Below are 18,366 nucleotides of genomic sequence, written 5' to 3'. Positions count from 1 at the left end.
GTGTCCACTAGATGGCGCATCGTGTTTATTAATGACAGATGATAGTGGTAAACTGTTCGAAAGTTTGGGGATTTAAAAAAACCCGACTTTTAAAACAATGAAAATGTCTTTATAAGAATTGTAAATATATATATATATATATATATATATATATATATATATATATATATATATATATATATATATATATATATATATATATATATATATAATCGAAAGCAGGACAACTGCTTTCGATATGTTTGTTAAAAAGGAAATCAGCATATGTAAGGGGGAAAATAAAACTGAATTTATTATTTAGTAAAGTAAGTGCAGGCACAAGTAATTTTTAGGTAAACAAATACACATTTAAATAATGTTTGTTGAACAGCAAATCAGCATATGTTATAGCAAATGATAAAATTTGGGAAATAAAGTGCAAAACTTGTGTGCACAAGTAACTATATAAGTACACAAATATTTATTTCAAACGTTAGACACCCCAGTTGTTTGAGTGGTAGTGATATCCTGTAAAAACAATTATATGAAAAAGACCAAATTGTAGAACTTAATTACACATGTTTTATTGTTAAAGGTTTTTGAAATAAAATGGATTTATACAGAATCATGGAGCATGAGAGGAATTATGCTTTACGTTTGGGCATAGCAGCGATCAGCAACCAGTAAAGGGAGTAGCCAGTGCCTAAACAGAACCACAGTGAAAGATTAGATTCTCTTAACACTGATACATTTTTACAAACCTAAATAAGAAAATATTTTTTTTACTTATACGAGATTCATTACCTACTACTGTGAGGGTCATGGTCAGACGGTACAGAATTGCATCTGTTGTGCCTCCTTTAATGTGGACAGGCAGACCATTATCCTCCTGAAGGTGAAAATACAAGTTACAAATAAAATAAAAAGAGTTTTTAATCTTACAATCTTAAATTCCAATGCAACGTAAATGGTGCATAGTAAGTAACCCCATGCATGTTATATGTTTTGCATAAATAATAATTAAAAAACATTAATTCATTTATATGCTTAAAGTGAGAATAACAATCTTACAAGTGAGAATAAACTAAGCATTTCAAATCACCAGAGCAACAATATATAGATGCCATGACACGTTTAAACCTTGTAGGAATGTGTTTGGTGTGTACGGAGAGGAAAAGAGTGTCTACTACAGGTGGTTTGTAATGCCCACTCACCTGTCTAAAGCACACTCAGACTTGTACAATGTTTTCACAAAAATAATAAGATGTCCGGTGTACATAGAGATAAAAGAATGAGTCTCCTAGCTGTGTCTTTATTAACAACAATAAAATTAGAGATATATGATTGAGTTTTATAAGAATACAGAATACATTTATAATGATCAATTATTTATAATAATTTCATATTTTACTTTACATACTAATTATTGAAATAATTAATTATTTTATCATTACATATAGTTTGCTGGGTATAAACACTGCAAGGCTGGACATTTATTTGTTAATGTCGACTGCATTCTGAATACAGTGCATTTTATGTTGTCTATTTTGAGTTTATAATGAAGACATCATCTGAACTGATTAGTATTTCATGTATGAGACTGCACTTTCTACCTCATTTCAGGATGTAAATTGATCTTACCAGGAAAATTTTCTGTTTCTCCGGCACCCTGTTCTTCATTTGTCGGACTGTTGTGCTGAAGGCTCGTGAAGCCAGCTGTGGAAGTCCCTGAAAGAGAGAGAGCTTCAGTACTTTGTAAATGATTTGTATGACGTATGATTTATTGAAGCACAGCAGTCTATCAATCTGTTACTCTGTATGCTTGTCTACTGCATACAGTTTGCATATACTTTAAAAACATTGTTTAAAAACTTTATTATTGAAGTAATCATTACTCTTTTTTTAGGCTAAGTCGTCAAGTATCAATCAATATGTCAATGTCAAGTACAAATATTTTAACTTCTTTTATCATCATCTTTTTGTTCTCTCAGACCTAAAAAAAAAAGGTTAAGCAACTTCAAGCGTAAATATTGTGATTATATACATGAAGAGGGTCTGCTTTCCTCAGATAGCAATCTACTTTAAATGTTTGTAACATGCATAAAGATAGTTAAGTAGAACATCTTAAGTTAAGTTAAGTTAAATGTCTAAAAGTAATGCAGCATTTTATGGTTTCGAAGGTCAACTCAGCTTATCTAGAGCAGATATGGATTGCGGTTTTAGCCAACTGCTGTTTACCAGCACCTGGAGCAAACCAATCAGAAAGCAATAAAAAAACTGGTGGGTTGGACTTCCCTGTGCACCAGTGTGTGTTTGTCTGCATGTCCACATGCTAAATGTGAAGAGGCTAATGGTGACATGACCTCCCCAATGTCTGGTTAAAAAAACAAAACGTGTGTCTTTTTGATATAAAGACACTTAAAGCAGAAAACTCAAGACAATAAGTTATGAGTGTTTTTCAGATTCCATGTTAATTATTAAAATGCTAAATAAACAGACTGTTTAAAATAAAAACAGTTCTGTTAAACAGTTTGTAATAAAATGATAAACTTGATTTGTTTGCTTGCAAGAGCTACAATATCAGATGACTGCGGTGTGACCAAGTCTTTCCTGTAGAGGTCATTTATGATTGTCACTTTTCCAAAATCCCCCCACATTTCCATCTCTATAACAACGCTAAAACTTGTTCAAATCAAAACATAATAACCCTCCAACTAGTTTCCCATGCAAGGTGTGCAGTACTGTGGTCATACTATCTTTGTGTGACATAGTTCCTGTTTCACAAGTATTTTAGCAGTCGATTCTTCCTGATCTAGTCTACAGCTGTTATGCTTCCAACTATGCAGAAATAAAGAAGAACAACGGTGTATTTACCAGTAAATGCCTCATGTCCGATGCTGCTCTCTGTTATGCTTGTTGATTCTCGTCTAGTCGAGGCCCTTACAAGGACACACACACACATATTGCAGAACTTCTGAACTGGAGCCAAGAACAGTCAGGCGGGGAAAGATAAACCAGCTGATTTAATACATGCACATAACACTCGACTGCAGTAGTAGCAGTGGTCACTTTTTATGTTTTATGTATATAAAGCATACTACAAAACTTGCTGTGTAGTCTTTTTCCATTCAACCATATGTTTAATAGCTTACAAAAATGTAAATATGCTATTAATTTACTCACCTGCAAGCCATCCAAAAACAATTCTTAAGTAGACCATTAAGGAAGATTTTTAGATGGTGTTCAGTGAATCATAATGCGAGTCAATCAGTCAAATAAAAAAAAAAAAATAATTCAAGCCAAACAAAATTAGTACCTGTGGTGTTACCTGGCAATGCATTGTGCAGGAACAAAAATTATTTATAACACTACTGTTTTTAATTCACAGCCCCAAGAAATGGTCTTGAGTACATACGTAGGGATACATTATGCCCTGGATAATGTACAAACATAAAAATGTTATATTTTAACAGATTGAACGCTTCCATCGGCTTTACACTGTAAGAAAAGTATAAAACGCATTATTTTGATAATATATTAGGCTATACTATCAACCCTTTAACTTGAACTTCAAAAGTATTTTTATTTTATTTTATTGGTTTGAAAATGTTTAAAAAGCATTTTTTTATCATAATCTATGCACAAATGGTCACAGCAGCAGTTCATGTCTGCTAAATGGTAAAAAAAAATAAAATAAAAATAAATAAATATAGAAATAAAAATATAGAAAATGCCTTAATGATATAAATAATATAAAGTATATATTTATTAATATATATTTCAAACTAATTTTACATGTGGTCAACGTCATGTGCTAAACTACATTCAATGGTTTTACACTGCAGCTGACCACCTTAATCCTAAAGTTAAAGACTACACTGAAAAAAAAATATTCAAAGATGATTCCTTGGATTTTCTAAATTTATTTGCGTTAAGTGATTGTAAATAGTTTATTTGGGCTGAATTTAAACAAACAAGTTGAACATTGCTAAATTTAATTTGTTTGTTTAAATTCAAGACAACTTGTTTGGAACAATTTTGCAGAAAACATTTTTTCAGTGTATTTGACATTATTTAGCAAAATCATTATATTATAATAATAATAATGCATTTTATTTAAAGGCGCCTTTCATGACACACAAGGTCACCGTACAGGACAGCTAAAACAATCAATTCAAATAAAAACACAATAAAAACAATAGAATACAATACAAACTTTAAAAATGCAGTCGGGTCAAATAGAATAGGCTGTTCTAAACAGATGTGTTTTGAGTTTGTATTTAAATTGTGAAAGAGAGTCTAAATTATGCAGATCAGGGAGCGATGACGGAGTAAGACGTGCGTTTAAGAGCTCCCTTAGCCAAATCCGCTAAAAAATACTTACAAGGACCAATAATTTTGTAATTTCTATCTTTTCAGAACGCATTTACTTTTAAAACAGTTAGACTTCAAGTTCGACTGGATATCTCAACATGAGCAAACAAAAACCTAAGAAACTGAAATCGACGCAACTAGGCCTCGACCAACCACCGACCTTGCCTGACACACAGCCCAACGAGTCCAGCGGTGATGAGGAGGATCCTCCTAACCGAGCTCTATTAGCTGCCATCACAGCACTCAGAGGTGAAATGACTAAGATAAAAGATGACATCTGTGAGAAATTGGAAAGACGCATTGAGCGGGTGTATAAAGATCTGAGAGCGGAGATTGTTACGATTAACAACATCACTCAAGAGTCTATTACTAATCTTGAAACAAAATCTCAAACGCTACAGGCTAAAGTCACTGACATAGAAGAAGCCGCCACTGCGCACTCAGATAGCATTAGCCAACTTGAACAACAGGTGGCTAATCTCAGTAACGAAGTTCTCAGTCTTAAACAAAAGAATGAAGACTTAGAAGGAAGATCCCGCAGAAACAATATCAGAATTACAGGTATACGAGAGGCCTCGGAGACGACGAAACCGAGGGACTTTATTGCCAATCTGCTGAAAGATGTACTCTCGTTGGACGAACCCCCGCTTATTGACAGAGCCCACAGGACCCTTCGCCAGCGTCCGAACCCCTCTGATCCACCGCGCCCATTCGTAATACGCCTCCATTACTATCACGTCCTGGAAGACATCCTCCGCAAAGCTGCCGCTTTGAAAAACCTTCAATATCAAGGTAAACCCATTAGCATCTTCCCCGACTACCCACCGTCAGTGGCAAAGCGAAGGGCGCAATTCAACAAAGCCAGGCAACTATTGCGCAATCAACCCGGCGTCAGATATGGCTTACTTTACCCAGCGAGACTACTAGTGACCCACAATGGCTCACAATCATCCTTCACAGATCCGCAAAAAGCCGAAGAGTATGCTGCGCAGCTCACAACAACTCCATCGGGATCAACTGAAAGAAGTTAAAAGACTGATAATACATCAGATATCCTACTTAGGCAAGGATTCTTACCAAATGCGGTAAGATAACATAACAAGAAATATAGGTTGAGAGAGACATTTATATCAGACTCTTACTGTCAGTATTCTACGAAGGTTTTCACAAGGTAATATCCTCATTTCTTTGATGACGTGCATCTCCACTGTTTCCTAAACGTTGTTCTGAAGATATCCAATAAGATGTATAAGAAATTACTCTCAAGCTATATATATTTTATTTTTAAATTGATCCTACAATTATTCTGTTCTGTGCTACAAACGGTCATGATTCTATAATTTGGCTTGGGGAGCTTCCCCCAAAAGAAGTAACAGTCTTAGTAAGTTAGGTTACTCATACAGGGAAGGTTTTTATTTATTTAATTTTTTTTTATTATTATTATTATTTTTTTATTTTATTCTTGTTCTTCTAGTTCTTTCCCGCGAACGATTTTCCTACGGCTACATTAGGTTAGCCTAAGATAGTTATGTTCATGTTGTTCACTTATTTGTTGTTCACTGTGTTTATGCTCACGAATATGCAGAATTACAATTCTTGTGCAGCAATAGAAGCAAGTTTTATTCAATACAATTCAGATAGATACTTGATTCCCTATCTCATTCAGAAGCCAACTTTCCCACTTATTATATATGACGAACGCATTGAATATTAAAAGGGGACTGACATTTACAAGCTGGAATATACGTGGCGCAAACAACCCGGTAAAGAGAGGTAAAGTCTTGAATCACTTAAAATCATTACACTCAGACATAACCTTTTTGCAAGAGACACATTTAAAAAACAATTGCCATAATAGATTGAAAGCAAAATGGGTAAAAGAGATATATCACACATCTTTCTCCACAAAAGCAAGAGGAGCAGCCATTATAATAAAGAAAGGCATACCCTTTATTCATAATTCCACTATAGCAGATAAAGATGGTCGTTACATCATTGTCTCGGGAGAGATATACAACATATCTCTAACCCTCGTCAATATATATGCTCCTAATATGGATAACCCTGCATTTTTTAAGAAAGTCTTCAGTTTGCTTCCCAATCTATCGCAGACTATGCTAATAATAGGAGGAGATTTTAACACACCTTTAGACCCATTTCTTGATAGATCAACATCTCGTAAAATTCCCAAAAATAATTCAAGTGTTCTTATAAACTCATTCATCAAAAGCATGAACTTAATAGATCTATGGCGTTTTACCAACCCATCTGGCAGAGATTATTCCTTTTTTTCGGCAGTTCATAACTCTTATAGTAGAATCGATTATTTCCTAATTGACGCTCGACTAGTCCCATTCACAACTAATGTGAAATATCATGCCATATCAATTTCAGACCACTGCCCAATAACATTCAATTTACATCTGGAAGGTATGGACCCACCCAGTAGATCCTGGAGATTAAACCCTTATTTACTGACAGACAAGGAGTTTTGTAAATTCATTGAAGCTCAAATAAAACTATATTTTGAAACGAATGATACCCCAGAAGTCACACCATGCACTTTATGGGAGGCTTTCAAAGCCTATTTAAGAGGATGTGTAATCTCATATGAAGCTGCCAAAAAGAAAAAAGAAGCAAATCAATGTAAACATCTTGAAGAACAGATACAACAATTAGACCGACAGAATGCTTTAAACCCCACTCCCAAATTACATAGAGAAATAACTAACCTGAAATATCAACTCAATCAGCTTCTATCCGGGAAAATTTCATCAGCTTTTTTATTCATTAAGCAAAAACATTTTGAATTTGGAGAAAAGCCTCACAAATTATTAGCTCGCCAACTTAAAAAAATAGAAGCAGATCGAACTATTCATAGGATTAGAGATGACAGGGGACATATATTACTTAAACTAAAGGAGATAAACACGCGTTTCTTACAATTTTACTCTGACTTGTATACTTCAAAATGTAACAGCGACCACAATACTATGAATAAATTTCTAGACGAATGTAACTTATCAAAAATCTCACATGAAGACTCGGAAATGCTTAATACAGATATCCAAGCCACAGAAATACAAAAGGCAATAGCCTCCCTTAAAAGCGGAAAATCACCTGGCCCTGATGGTATGCCGGTCGAACTTTATAAAAAATTTAGTAATATCCTTATACCATTTCTCCACAGAATGTACAACCAAGCCCAACTAGACAGCACCCTGCCACCAACATTAACTCAAGCTACAATCACTGTTATCCATAAAAAGGGAAAAGATGAGCTAAACGTTGGCTCATATCGTCCAATTTCCCTATTAAACATAGATTATAAAATATATGCAAAAATCCTGGCCAATAGACTAACCCCTTTAATGAATACAATAGTTCACAACGATCAAACTGGCTTTATATCAAATAGATCCTCATCGTCTAATTTACGACGTCTGTTTGATATCTTATACACTGACAGGAAAACTCACAACGATCTAGCCATATTGACTCTCGACGCTGAGAAGGCATTTGATCAGATAGAGTGGGAATATCTGTTTGAAGTACTTAAACGACTTAATTTAGGTGAAAGGTTCATTAAATGGATAAGACTTTTATACACAAACCCCAAAGCTCAAATTCATACAAACCGCAATTTGTCTTCCTCATTTCATCTGTTCAGAGGAACACGACAAGGATGCCCCCTGTCAGCTCTAATTTTCGCTCTGGCTATTGAACCACTTGCACAAAGTATACGTTTAGACCCCCAAATATATGGTTATCAGACAAAGACCACAACAAATAAAATTTCGCTATATGCAGATGATATTTTGTTGTATGTGACCAAACCTCTCCTCTCTATACCATCCATTCTTGAAAAAATTGAAATGTTTGGGAAATTCTCAGGATACCAGATAAATTGGACAAAGAGTTCACTAATGCCAGTTCATGACATTCCTCAAACAACGTTAGCAAGGTTCCCCTTTAAGGTTACCAATGACAAATTCACATATCTGGGTATAGAGGTTACAAAGAAACTTTCCTCTCTCATGCAATCTAATTTTCCACCTCTATTGGAAAAACTTAAAAATAAAATTCAGTTTTGGAAAACCTTACCAATATCACTACTTGGGAGGATAAATGCAATCAAAATGATCTTTTTGCCTCAAGTACTTTACTTGTTCCAAAATATTCCGATTTTCTTAACAAAATCCTTTTTCAAGAAAATCGATTCAATTATTCAACCATTTCTATGGGATTATAAAACTCCAAGAATTAGCAAAAAACATTTAACCAAATCTAAAATGAACGGAGGTCTATCCCTCCCAAATTTCATGATGTATTATTGGGCGTGTGCTTTGAAAAATATTAACTCCTTTAACATCACTTCTAACACTCTCCCCATTTGGTTAGCTATTGAAATGGAAGACTGTGATCCATATTTACCTGCTGCCCTAGTACTTTCACCTTTACCACTTGACAAAACAAAGGACATTCAAAATCCGATCATACATAATTTGTTTCGTATATGGAGACAAATTAAATCACACTTTACCCACAAGACGCTGCCTCTTTCTTTACCAATTGCTAAAAATCCATCCTTTCCCCCTTCTAATTTAGATCTGACGTTTACTAATTGGAGGAAATTAGGATTATGTTGCATCCGTGACCTGTATATTGAGGGTAAATTTGCTTCCTTTGCACAATTGCAAACAAAGTTCAAATTACATAACAATAATTTCTTTAGATATCTACAGGTTAGAGATTACATTCAAAAATTAATGCCAGATTTCGATACACAACCACAATCTATGCTTGATGAATGTTGCACTATATCCCCATATAAAAATAAATTTATCTCTAATATATATAACAAATTACAAACAATATCCCCTCCCTCATCCAATAAATACAAGGATAGCTGGGAGAAAGACATGGGTACCCATATTCCTGATGACATCTGGGAAGAATCTTTGGAACACATACACTCATGCTCCTATAATACGAGACATCGTCTTATACAATTCAAAATTATACATAGGCTTCACTTTTCAAAAGTAAAGATCCACAACATTTTCCCAAACGCTTTATCCAACTGTGATAAATGTCAGTCCCCTAATGCAACACTTTTCCATGCTTTTTTTTCTTGCCCGAAGGTCACAAACTACTGGTCTGATGTATTTAATGTATTGTCAAGAATTTTTAAGACTACACTATCACCTGATCCATTGTTGATTATTCTTGGCACATCAAAGCTATTTAGAAAATTTACTTCAGCTCAACAGCGGTTCATTTCCTACTCTCTTATAACTGCAAAAAAATTACTTTTGATGTCATGGAAAGGACCAACGATACCGACTGACAAAATGTGGCTTCGAGATCTCTCCAATACTTTACATTTAGAAAGAATTAGATATTTGGTGAAGGACAATCTCTCAGGTTTTTATAATATTTGGCAACCCTTCATAGACTTCTTACAATCAGTATCTGTATAAATACGCATTTTCTTCCATTTTTTTTATATATAAACTCTTATTGTACTTCTTGCTACAAAATTGTATTCTACTTCCACACTGTTTGTCTTTTCTGCTTTGTTTTGTATGTACATTCAAACAAAAAATATTCGAGCCTTTTTTGTATTGTTGATTGAAATTGTATAATATATATATACGCTCAATAAAAAAAAAATTAAAATAAAAAATAAATTATGCAGATCAGGAGGAAGTGAATTCCAAAGCTGAGGAGCAGAGTGGCTGAAGGATCTGCTCTCCATGATGACAAGGCGGACAGAGGGAACAGTGAGGTGGATGGAAGAAGACCTGAGTGTTCGAGAAGGCGATATGAACAAGATTAGCAAGGTATGGAGGAGCGAGATTGTGAATGGTTTAAAAGTGAGAAGAAGTATTTTATAATTGATTCTGAAAAAGAAGGGAAGCCAGTGAAGCTGTTGTAGAATTGGTGTGATGTGACAGACAGAGGGGGTTTTTGTGATAATACGGGCTGCAGCGTTTTGTACCAGTTGTAATTCATGAAGAGTTTTTTAGGGAGGCCAAACAGAAGGGAATTACAGTAATGTAAACGTGATGTGACTAAACTATGAACAAGAATGCCAGCTGAATGAGGTGTGAGGGAAGGACGTAAACGATTTATATTTTGAAGGTGGAAATAAGCAGACCGGGTGACATTATTAACATGTGTAGTGAATGAAAGGGTTTGATTGACCTGACATGTATTCTTTTTTTTTATTTTTATTTTTTTATTTTATCTCAAAAAAGTTTGTCTGGTAGAAAAACACTGTATTACTATTCTATTCTGTTTTACATTCAGGATAGATTTTAAAGTATTATTACTTGTCTATAAATCACTGCCTAGGACTTCAATATATTACAGATATCCTCACTGAATACAAACCTAACAGGTCACTTCAGATCTTTAGGATCAAGTAAATCAGAAATTCCAAGAGTTCCGTCAAAGCAGGGTGAATCCACTTTTAGCTAGTACACCTTCTGCGGTTGGAATCGGCTTCCAGAAATGATCAGATGTGCTCCAACATTAGGCACATTCAAATCAAGACTTAAAACACATCTGTTTAGCTGTGCCTTTACTAAATACGCAGTATGCTATGTCCCACAGATCACACTACAATGTCTTACTTTAATTTTCATTCTTTTTAACACAATCTAACCTGTTTTATGTTTTTTTTATCATTTTTAATTATTTTAATATTTTTTCTTGATTCTTTTATTCTTTTTAGTCTTTTGTCTAATTTGAATTACCATTGTGTATATGAATGTGCCATATAAGCAAACTTGCCTTGCCTGAAAAGTTGCACTTTTTCATCATCAAAACAAAGATCACAGACAGAGTCAGATGACACGATTAAGTGTTTCTCTCTGCAGTCTCTTTCTAATCTCAATGCATCACAGTATCACTTCCATTTCTCAAGCATGCAAACAGAGAACTGTTAGTGACTTGTTAGTGGCATGTTTCACTTCTGCATTACACCAAAGCAAAGGAAAGTGAATTAGCCACTGTGTCACAGACTCTCAGAACAGACGGATCAGCATGACCTACAGTAAGAATCTACCTGAATAGCTATATAACCTCTGTTTAAATGCATATTTACTGTAACAATCTGTATTGTTTTAGATAAACACATTCTCTGGGCCTTTACCGCTGCTCTGGCCACAGGCTGGGTCCTTAGTAATGATGAAGGATGCTATTATGGGACTGTCATGAAGCAGTAAGATTTGAATATAGTTTCATTAATAATCAGCATATGTTTAGTAAATGCTACTGACCAGCAGAGACTGGCATTAATTAATCAATCAGATATTCAAATGTTGACATCAAATAGACTGTACTTGAATGTAAATGAACAGGAAATAATTGGACTGTTTTGAGTTTAAAGATGTGTCATAGTAAAAAGAAAAAAAAGTGTGACTTATTTATATTTTCAGCTCATGCAACTGGACTTGTATGCTGCTCACTCTTCAATGGCCTGGAAGTTTCTGTATAGTATGTCCTTATAAACATTGGACTTAATATATTGATTTAAGTAGGTTGAAAAGTATTCAACACATATCTAACATTTCTTACTTGCAGGGTCTTACTAATAAAACGATTTGCAAAATACCACTGACTATTCAAAACTGGACCATCCATGGCCTATGGTATGAAAATGTGTATTATTGTATTAACATTATGTTTGTAGGACTGGTCTTTTCTATTGTTTATATCAGAATTTTATTTTCAAATGTAAAATTTATTTTGATGACAAAAGTAAAAACAAAAAAAGTTCTTAATTATTTAATGGTGTTTTACTTTACATTTAGGCCGATGCATACAGGTCACTGCTGTAACTGTTGGCCAATATTTCATTCCCACCTTCAGGTAAAATACTTTTAAAATTATTTTATTAATAAGTTTTTTAAATGAAGTATTTAATTTGATTCAGAAATGTGAACTATACTATCTAAAATAATCTTTATTTGTTCAGGAAATCGAGCCAGAACTCACTCAGCTGTGGCCATCTTTAATAAAAGGAAAGCATTTCTTCAACTTTTGGTAAAGGAGCTATGAACATTTACTGTTTAAAAATTAAATGTCTAATGTTTGAAGGACATTAAGACACTTTTCCAAATACTTCCAATTTTCCAAATGCTTCCGAATACTAATGTGAAGTTACATTTGAGAAACTTTGTGTGAGATCACTCTTAATTCTGTGGGGCAAGGCGGCATATTCACATGATTGAACAAACGCAATGCAAAATATGCATGTGGAAATCCTTCACAATTGCGAACAGAATCCAAATACATGTTTTCCATACATTTTAAGCACGTTGCCAGCAAATATTTAGCATATTTAAGCATGTTCCTAATATGGCTTAGTATGTGGTAATTTTTGTTATTATTATTGTCCATACTGTGGGTCATAGCAGTAAATTCACATGACATGATGCCAAATTTGTGAGAAACTCATTCATCCTTAAACCTAACATCCTATTTAAATGAAAAATGTCTAGTCCTTTAAGAAATAAGTAATGTATTGATCCAGTTTTGCTTGCATGTTTTAACATTGCTAGAATGTTTCCACAGTTTTAGCATTTTCTACAATATTTCTAGCATGTTTTAATGAGCTGCTAATGTTTTAGCACCTTGTAAGAATATTTTCTTAGCATGTTGCTATAATATTTTAAGATTGTTTTACAAGCTGCTGATGTGTTTTAGCTCACTGCTAGAATGTTTCTACCATTTTAGCATGTTTCAGCACACAAAAAATCATGTTTCAGTACATTACTATTATTGTAATCGATTTTGTGGGTCATGATAGAACCCAGTTCCAGATTTTTGTGGGCAAACCATTTACACTCATTATTAAGATTATTAAGCAAACTAAACAGTTGGACAAACTTTGATGTTGGCTTAAGAAAGACTGGTGAATGATAATTATGAAATGGCAAAAACTGTTTGTGCTTGAAAGTATTTAGTTTTAACATTTTAGTCTGAAATTGTCTTGCATTTAAAGTAGTTTAGGAATGTAGAATTTCAACACATTTTAAACATACAGTTGAAGTCAGAATTATTAGCCCCCTTTATTTATTACCCCCCTGTTTATTTTTTCCCCAATTCCTGTTTAACGGAAGTTTTTTCAACACATTTCTAAACATAATAGTTTTATTAACTTCTAATAACTGAATTATTTTATCTTTGCCATGATGACAGTAAATAATATTTGACTAGATATTTTTCAACATACTTCTATACAGCTTGAAGTGACATTTAAAGGCTTAACTAGGTTAATTAGGTTAACTAGACAGGTTAGGGTAATTAGACAAGTTATTGTATAACAATAGATTATTCTGAAGACAGTCGAAAAAAGAATTATCTTAAAGGGGCTAATAATTTTGACCATAAATGTTTTTTTTTTTTTAAACTGCTTTTATTCTAGCCAAAATAAAACAAATAAGACTTTCTGCAGAAGAAAAAATATGATCAGACATGCTGTGAAAATGTCCTTGCTCTGTTAAACATAATTTGAGAAATATTTAAAAAAAGATAAGAAAAATCAAAGGGCGGCTAATAATTCTGGCTTCAACTGTACATTACATTTTCTAAACAACTGAAACCAATAGTAAATTTGTGTGTGGATATTTTTAGCTCTCACAATATTTTTTTCAATAAACAATGATGTATGTGTCTGCATCATCATGATAAAGTGAATAAAATAATAGGAACAGAGCATTTTAAACCTAATTATACTGCTGTGTCTGAATCTCATGCATATTTCTCTAAACACTAGTGATTGATATGATTTGGCAGGAGGGAGGAATGGATTAAACACGGGACGTGTGCTGGCTGTGACGGGGCCATGGGTTCACCGCTTCTTTACTTCCAGGCTGCAGTCAAGCTTCGAAAACTCTTTGACATTAATAGGTGGGTGTTATAAGCACATAAAGCATGATATCATTCTATCATGAGCTCATCTATTTCTCCCATGTCATTTTGTATAGCGTCTTGGAAAGCTCTGGAATCAAAGCCTCATGTGAGGTGTCCTATAAGGTAAGTTTATTGAAATGGCCAAGAATCATGATGTCTCAGATTTAGTACATTTATCAAGTAACACTTCATCAATCTTTCCACAACGTGATCTGCAGTATGACGACATAAGCAAGGCCCTGACCTCACTGCTGGGAGACAACTTTGATTTGCAATGTGTGACTGACAGTAAGGTGAGAGAATCAATGTTGAATTATATCTTTTTCTTATTTTGTAAATAATCGGGTTCCAGGGTCTGTTTTTATATCCCCTTGTGAGTTAGGAGTTATCATCATCATCATCTAAACAAACCCACAATAGATTCGAAAATGTCATTATTTTAACTTCTTCTTTTCGTTCAGATGTTCTGCAGGACAGATGTTTTAAATCATTTTTATCTAATTTGTAAACATAATAATTAAGGTACAGATAATTATAGATGCACATTAAATAAATACTCAAAATAGACTATCCACAACCTTTCCTTATACCTTTTGACACTTTTGGGCAAGTTATTTGAGTAAATGTTTGTTTATTAATATTATTAGTGAGTTATTAAAAATGTTACATAATTACAATTTAAGAACTGGGAATTTTCTGAACTATGACTTGTAGTACCTGACCATGCACCTCACACAGAATCAGAGAAAAATGATGGAGCTTCCAGTAAAATGTAGGCCTATACTTAATCAGTTATTTAATATAATTTATGTTTCTAAAATAAGTGTTACTGGTGTAAATTAGTGTTATCTCCCAGCTTTAGGAATATTCCAGTAAAGCAGATGTGAGGGAGGATTTGAAGATAAAAAAAAGAGCAGAGCACACTTGTGAAGTATCAGGTTTTTTTTTTCCTGCATAGAGAATTACATTTTGTACCACCTCTGTCTTTTAACACAAACAAGCAGGCAGTAACTTGCATACTGACCAGCTATACTGACCAATGACCATATACTGACAGAGACCCACAAGTGCTCAAGCACTGGTCACGTATTAAATTACATTTAATGTTAGCCTTTTTAAGCAAGCTAATGTTTTAATTGATACGATTAAAAATAATGCAAAATGTGTTTGTTTCAAGTAGCAAACTTGCATGATTTCATGGTTCATTAGTTTCAGTAATTTTGAGTGGATGAGATTCTAAACAGGAAACGGCCCTAAATGTAGGCTAATTGTAAATGTTCGGCGGACAAAAAGTTGTATAAGATTATCAACAACAATAATGATACAAAATTTGTGTCTTCCAACTATGAAGTGATTTTTACTCTTATTAAAGTTACTTTACCGTAATGTCTTACCTTTAACAAACGAACTCCTGTCAGAGGAAGAAAACCGTTGTCCTGATTCAGTAACTTATCCTACGTTATCAGTACAAGGAGATTTTGTCAGCATACGTGTCAGCGTCATTATTTAATGTCGTTACTTCGCATTGTTTTTACAAAAATATAAGCTGTAACCTCTGACAAACGAACTTCCCTGCTCAGTCAGACGTTACGGTGCGCGCTCGCGATTTTGTTTAACATACGTCATACATAAATCATCGCTGACTTATGATTTTAGTTTATGCTTTTCAGCTTTACGTACAGGTGTTGACAGATTCACGAAATCTATACAATACTAATCAATACTATGCTATAGTCTACTGTCTGAGTCTAATTTAGGACTCATATGCAAACAAAAATTACGTTAATGCAAATATATATGAATTTGGAAAAATCAATGAATAATATTATTATTTAATGAATCTGTTTTTAAATTATTCAGATAAAATCTCAGCTAAACCCAAAAACATAACTGTCCTTTTCTCATTTTTTTTAGGGTCGTGAAGCATGGATCCAGCTGAAGATCCATCTTTCGAGGAACCAAACCATTGGATGCCCCACAGAGAAGCAAGACAAAGCATTCTATAATTTAGCGTGGTATAAAAGCCCTGGACATCCTTGTCCGAAGAACACCACCATCTTTTTTGTCCCAATTAACTATGACAACCCTCATGAGCCATGTAACTAAGAGAAGCCACATCATTTCACTTAAGCTAAAACTATAGACATGTACACATTTGACCATTGTGTTCTACTTTACAGCTGTGTTCTGAATAAAATCAAATTCAACTTTGCATGCTGTATTTCCTTCAGTAAGCCATTAAAAATTACAATAAAAATGCAAAAATGGTGAAAGGGTTTTGAAAAACCTTTAATGTGCTCAGTCAGAATGTACATCAACTATCAATGACATTAAAGGTTGAGAAAGTAATGGACCATGATGCTGGAGAATCTTTAATGACGCTGGGAACAGCAGTTTTATCTCAGCTGCTGGAGCTCGAATCACTCGTAAGAGCATAACAATGGAATTCCTCTTCACGATCGATGTTCCAAGTTTGGGCAGGCAGTAAAAGTTTCAGAAGGAACAGCCAGCAGCTATGAAATATTTCATGCGAACACTCAGGATGGATGGATTTAGGAACTCACGGTTCACATTTTATTTGACGTGGAATCAATTTGCCAAAAAACGTTTCTACACCACAGAGAAAACAGAAAAAGAAGACTACCCACTAAAACCTTCCACTAATTAAAAAAAAAAAAAAAAAGCTCACGGAAAGTGACTATTCTGCAGCAAACTGCATTCATTTAGAAAAACGTGTTTTAATGTGTGGGGTTCTTCACACTTCCAGTTTCCCAAGGAAGCGGAGATTGAGAATCTTCAGCTGCTCGTCCAACTCCATTCTAACAATGCCGTCTTCACCATCGATACTAAGCAGGACTCCTGTGGCCTCCCTGTCCTCTCCCAGAATCACCTTCACCTTAGGAGCAAATGCACATACATTAATTTCAATAATCTTCCAGCGAATGTGACAGAACAACATAATTCTTAAAGCAAGATTCTGTATCCATTAAATTTGGGATGCTCATTAGGAGGCGATATGTGTAACGCCAATGAATATTATTTGCCTCTGTTATTCCACACGATTTTTTCTTTAAGATGATTAGCTGATACAATCAAACTGTGCCCTCTGAAGCATGGAATCATTTGATAAAAGCTTGACATTAACCTTCTTATGAATTCATAACAAATATTTTTAGATTTAGTTTTTTTTGTAACTTAGAAATGCTAAACGAAAAAGTAAATGTCTTTGCACCTCTCATTTGTGGAGAGGAAAAAAGTCCTAAAAGGTTAATAGTTTCTGAAGAAAATAGCCTTGTACTTGTGTTGTTAGCAATATTAGTATCAGTGGCTATGTTTCCAACTAAAGATGCAAATTAAATGTATGTGCAAAACAGGAATATACCATAAAAGATATGCGAATAAAGCAGCACTTCCATCCAATGAGTCAGAGTAAAAAATCGTCACTTACTGATTAACTGGTGCCAAATATCAAAAATAAAAACAGAATTTGCTGTGGTAGGAGAAGCTGCATGAATCTTTTCTTTATTTAATAATCAGAAGACTACGGTGGCCGGGAAGTGCAAAACAACATTACGAAGTTTAAAACACTTTTAAACCACGCTGTGGAGTACATGGCGTAAAAGAAGTTTACGGTGACCAAACATGGACTGCGGTCGAGGGTTGTTTTGCCCGTTTTGTGGCAAACACGTGAGCAGCTTAACACGGTTTTACTTTGCGTGTGGTCGGTGTTTAGAGTTTATAAAGGACGCGGAGCAGACGGAAACGCCAGACCTTCCGCCAGACATGCTGCATCAATGTGTTCAATATTTTAACGAGATCCACTCGTACGCTGTATTAGTGAACATGATGTCAAGTCTACACGGTGTACACCTCTGCTTGAGGACTCTTAACAGTAAACTGAAGGAAGCCAGTGTTACGGTTTAACTGGTGTCCGTGTTAACTGGGGACCCTTTTCAAATGTGCAAACTATCCACGTTTGCAGATTGGCAGATTCATCACTTTTTCACAGCAACAAAACATGCCCATACCAAATAAAGATTCTTATTCACTTGGTGTCAGTGTATCATTGTTGATTTAATATTTGTG

The 18,366-nt window shown here is 34.3% G+C and overlaps 3 protein-coding genes across 15 annotated transcripts in view; 1 reads left to right on the top strand and 2 right to left on the bottom strand.

Moving 5' to 3' along the window:
• Positions 1–267: 267 nt before the first annotated feature.
• cox7a1 (cytochrome c oxidase subunit 7A1) lies at positions 268–5,207 on the bottom strand. 3 transcript variants are annotated; one of them, XM_073923280.1, is made up of 5 exons: positions 4,514–5,207; positions 2,854–2,958; positions 1,621–1,707; positions 784–868; positions 539–682 (listed from the first exon to the last, which is right to left on the bottom strand). In XM_073923280.1, exons 2-5 carry the CDS (start codon positions 2,866–2,868, stop codon positions 624–626), a joined length of 246 nt encoding a protein of 81 aa, XP_073779381.1. In that variant the 5' UTR covers positions 2,869–2,958; positions 4,514–5,207; the 3' UTR covers positions 539–623.
• rnaset2l (ribonuclease T2, like) lies at positions 4,286–16,492 on the top strand. 8 transcript variants are annotated; one of them, XM_073923046.1, is made up of 11 exons: positions 4,286–5,438; positions 10,060–10,199; positions 11,491–11,584; positions 11,802–11,859; positions 11,947–12,014; positions 12,177–12,234; positions 12,341–12,408; positions 14,164–14,277; positions 14,355–14,403; positions 14,499–14,573; positions 16,195–16,492. In XM_073923046.1, the coding sequence occupies exons 3-11, from the start codon at positions 11,577–11,579 to the stop codon at positions 16,384–16,386; spliced, it is 690 nt and encodes a 229-aa protein (XP_073779147.1). In that variant the 5' UTR covers positions 4,286–5,438; positions 10,060–10,199; positions 11,491–11,576; the 3' UTR covers positions 16,387–16,492.
• Positions 16,493–16,548: 56 nt separating this feature from the next.
• The window catches only part of supt5h (SPT5 homolog, DSIF elongation factor subunit), a 28,056-nt gene continuing 26,238 nt past the window's right edge, over positions 16,549–18,366 (bottom strand). For all 4 annotated transcript variants that reach the window (NM_131673.2, XM_073923239.1, XM_073923237.1 and 1 more), the window contains 1 exon segment: positions 16,549–17,176. In NM_131673.2, coding sequence (NP_571748.2) covers positions 17,036–17,176 — 141 coding nt within the window. In that variant the 3' untranslated portion in view covers positions 16,549–17,035.

The sequence above is a fragment of the Danio rerio genome, chromosome 15 (assembly GCF_049306965.1).
Source record: "Danio rerio strain Tuebingen ecotype United States chromosome 15, GRCz12tu, whole genome shotgun sequence".
Lineage (NCBI taxonomy): Eukaryota > Metazoa > Chordata > Actinopteri > Cypriniformes > Danionidae > Danio > Danio rerio.
This window is presented reverse-complemented; position numbering and strand designations above follow the sequence as displayed.

What these genes read in the sequence shown, in the direction of transcription:
- cox7a1 (XM_073923280.1), bottom strand. An exon ending in AGAAACAGAAAATTTTCCTG is followed by an intron (nt 869 to 1,620) that starts GTAAGATCAATT and finishes TTTCACCTTCAG; the next exon opens with GAGGATAATGGTCTGCCTGT. An exon ending in CATGACCCTCACAGTAGTAG is followed by an intron (nt 683 to 783) that starts GTAATGAATCTC and finishes GGTTCTGTTTAG; the next exon opens with GCACTGGCTACTCCCTTTAC.
- rnaset2l (XM_073923043.1), top strand. An exon ending in AAGCATTTCTTCAACTTTTG is followed by an intron (nt 12,409 to 14,163) that starts GTAAAGGAGCTA and finishes ATGATTTGGCAG; the next exon opens with GAGGGAGGAATGGATTAAAC. An exon ending in AAACTCTTTGACATTAATAG is followed by an intron (nt 14,278 to 14,354) that starts GTGGGTGTTATA and finishes CATTTTGTATAG; the next exon opens with CGTCTTGGAAAGCTCTGGAA.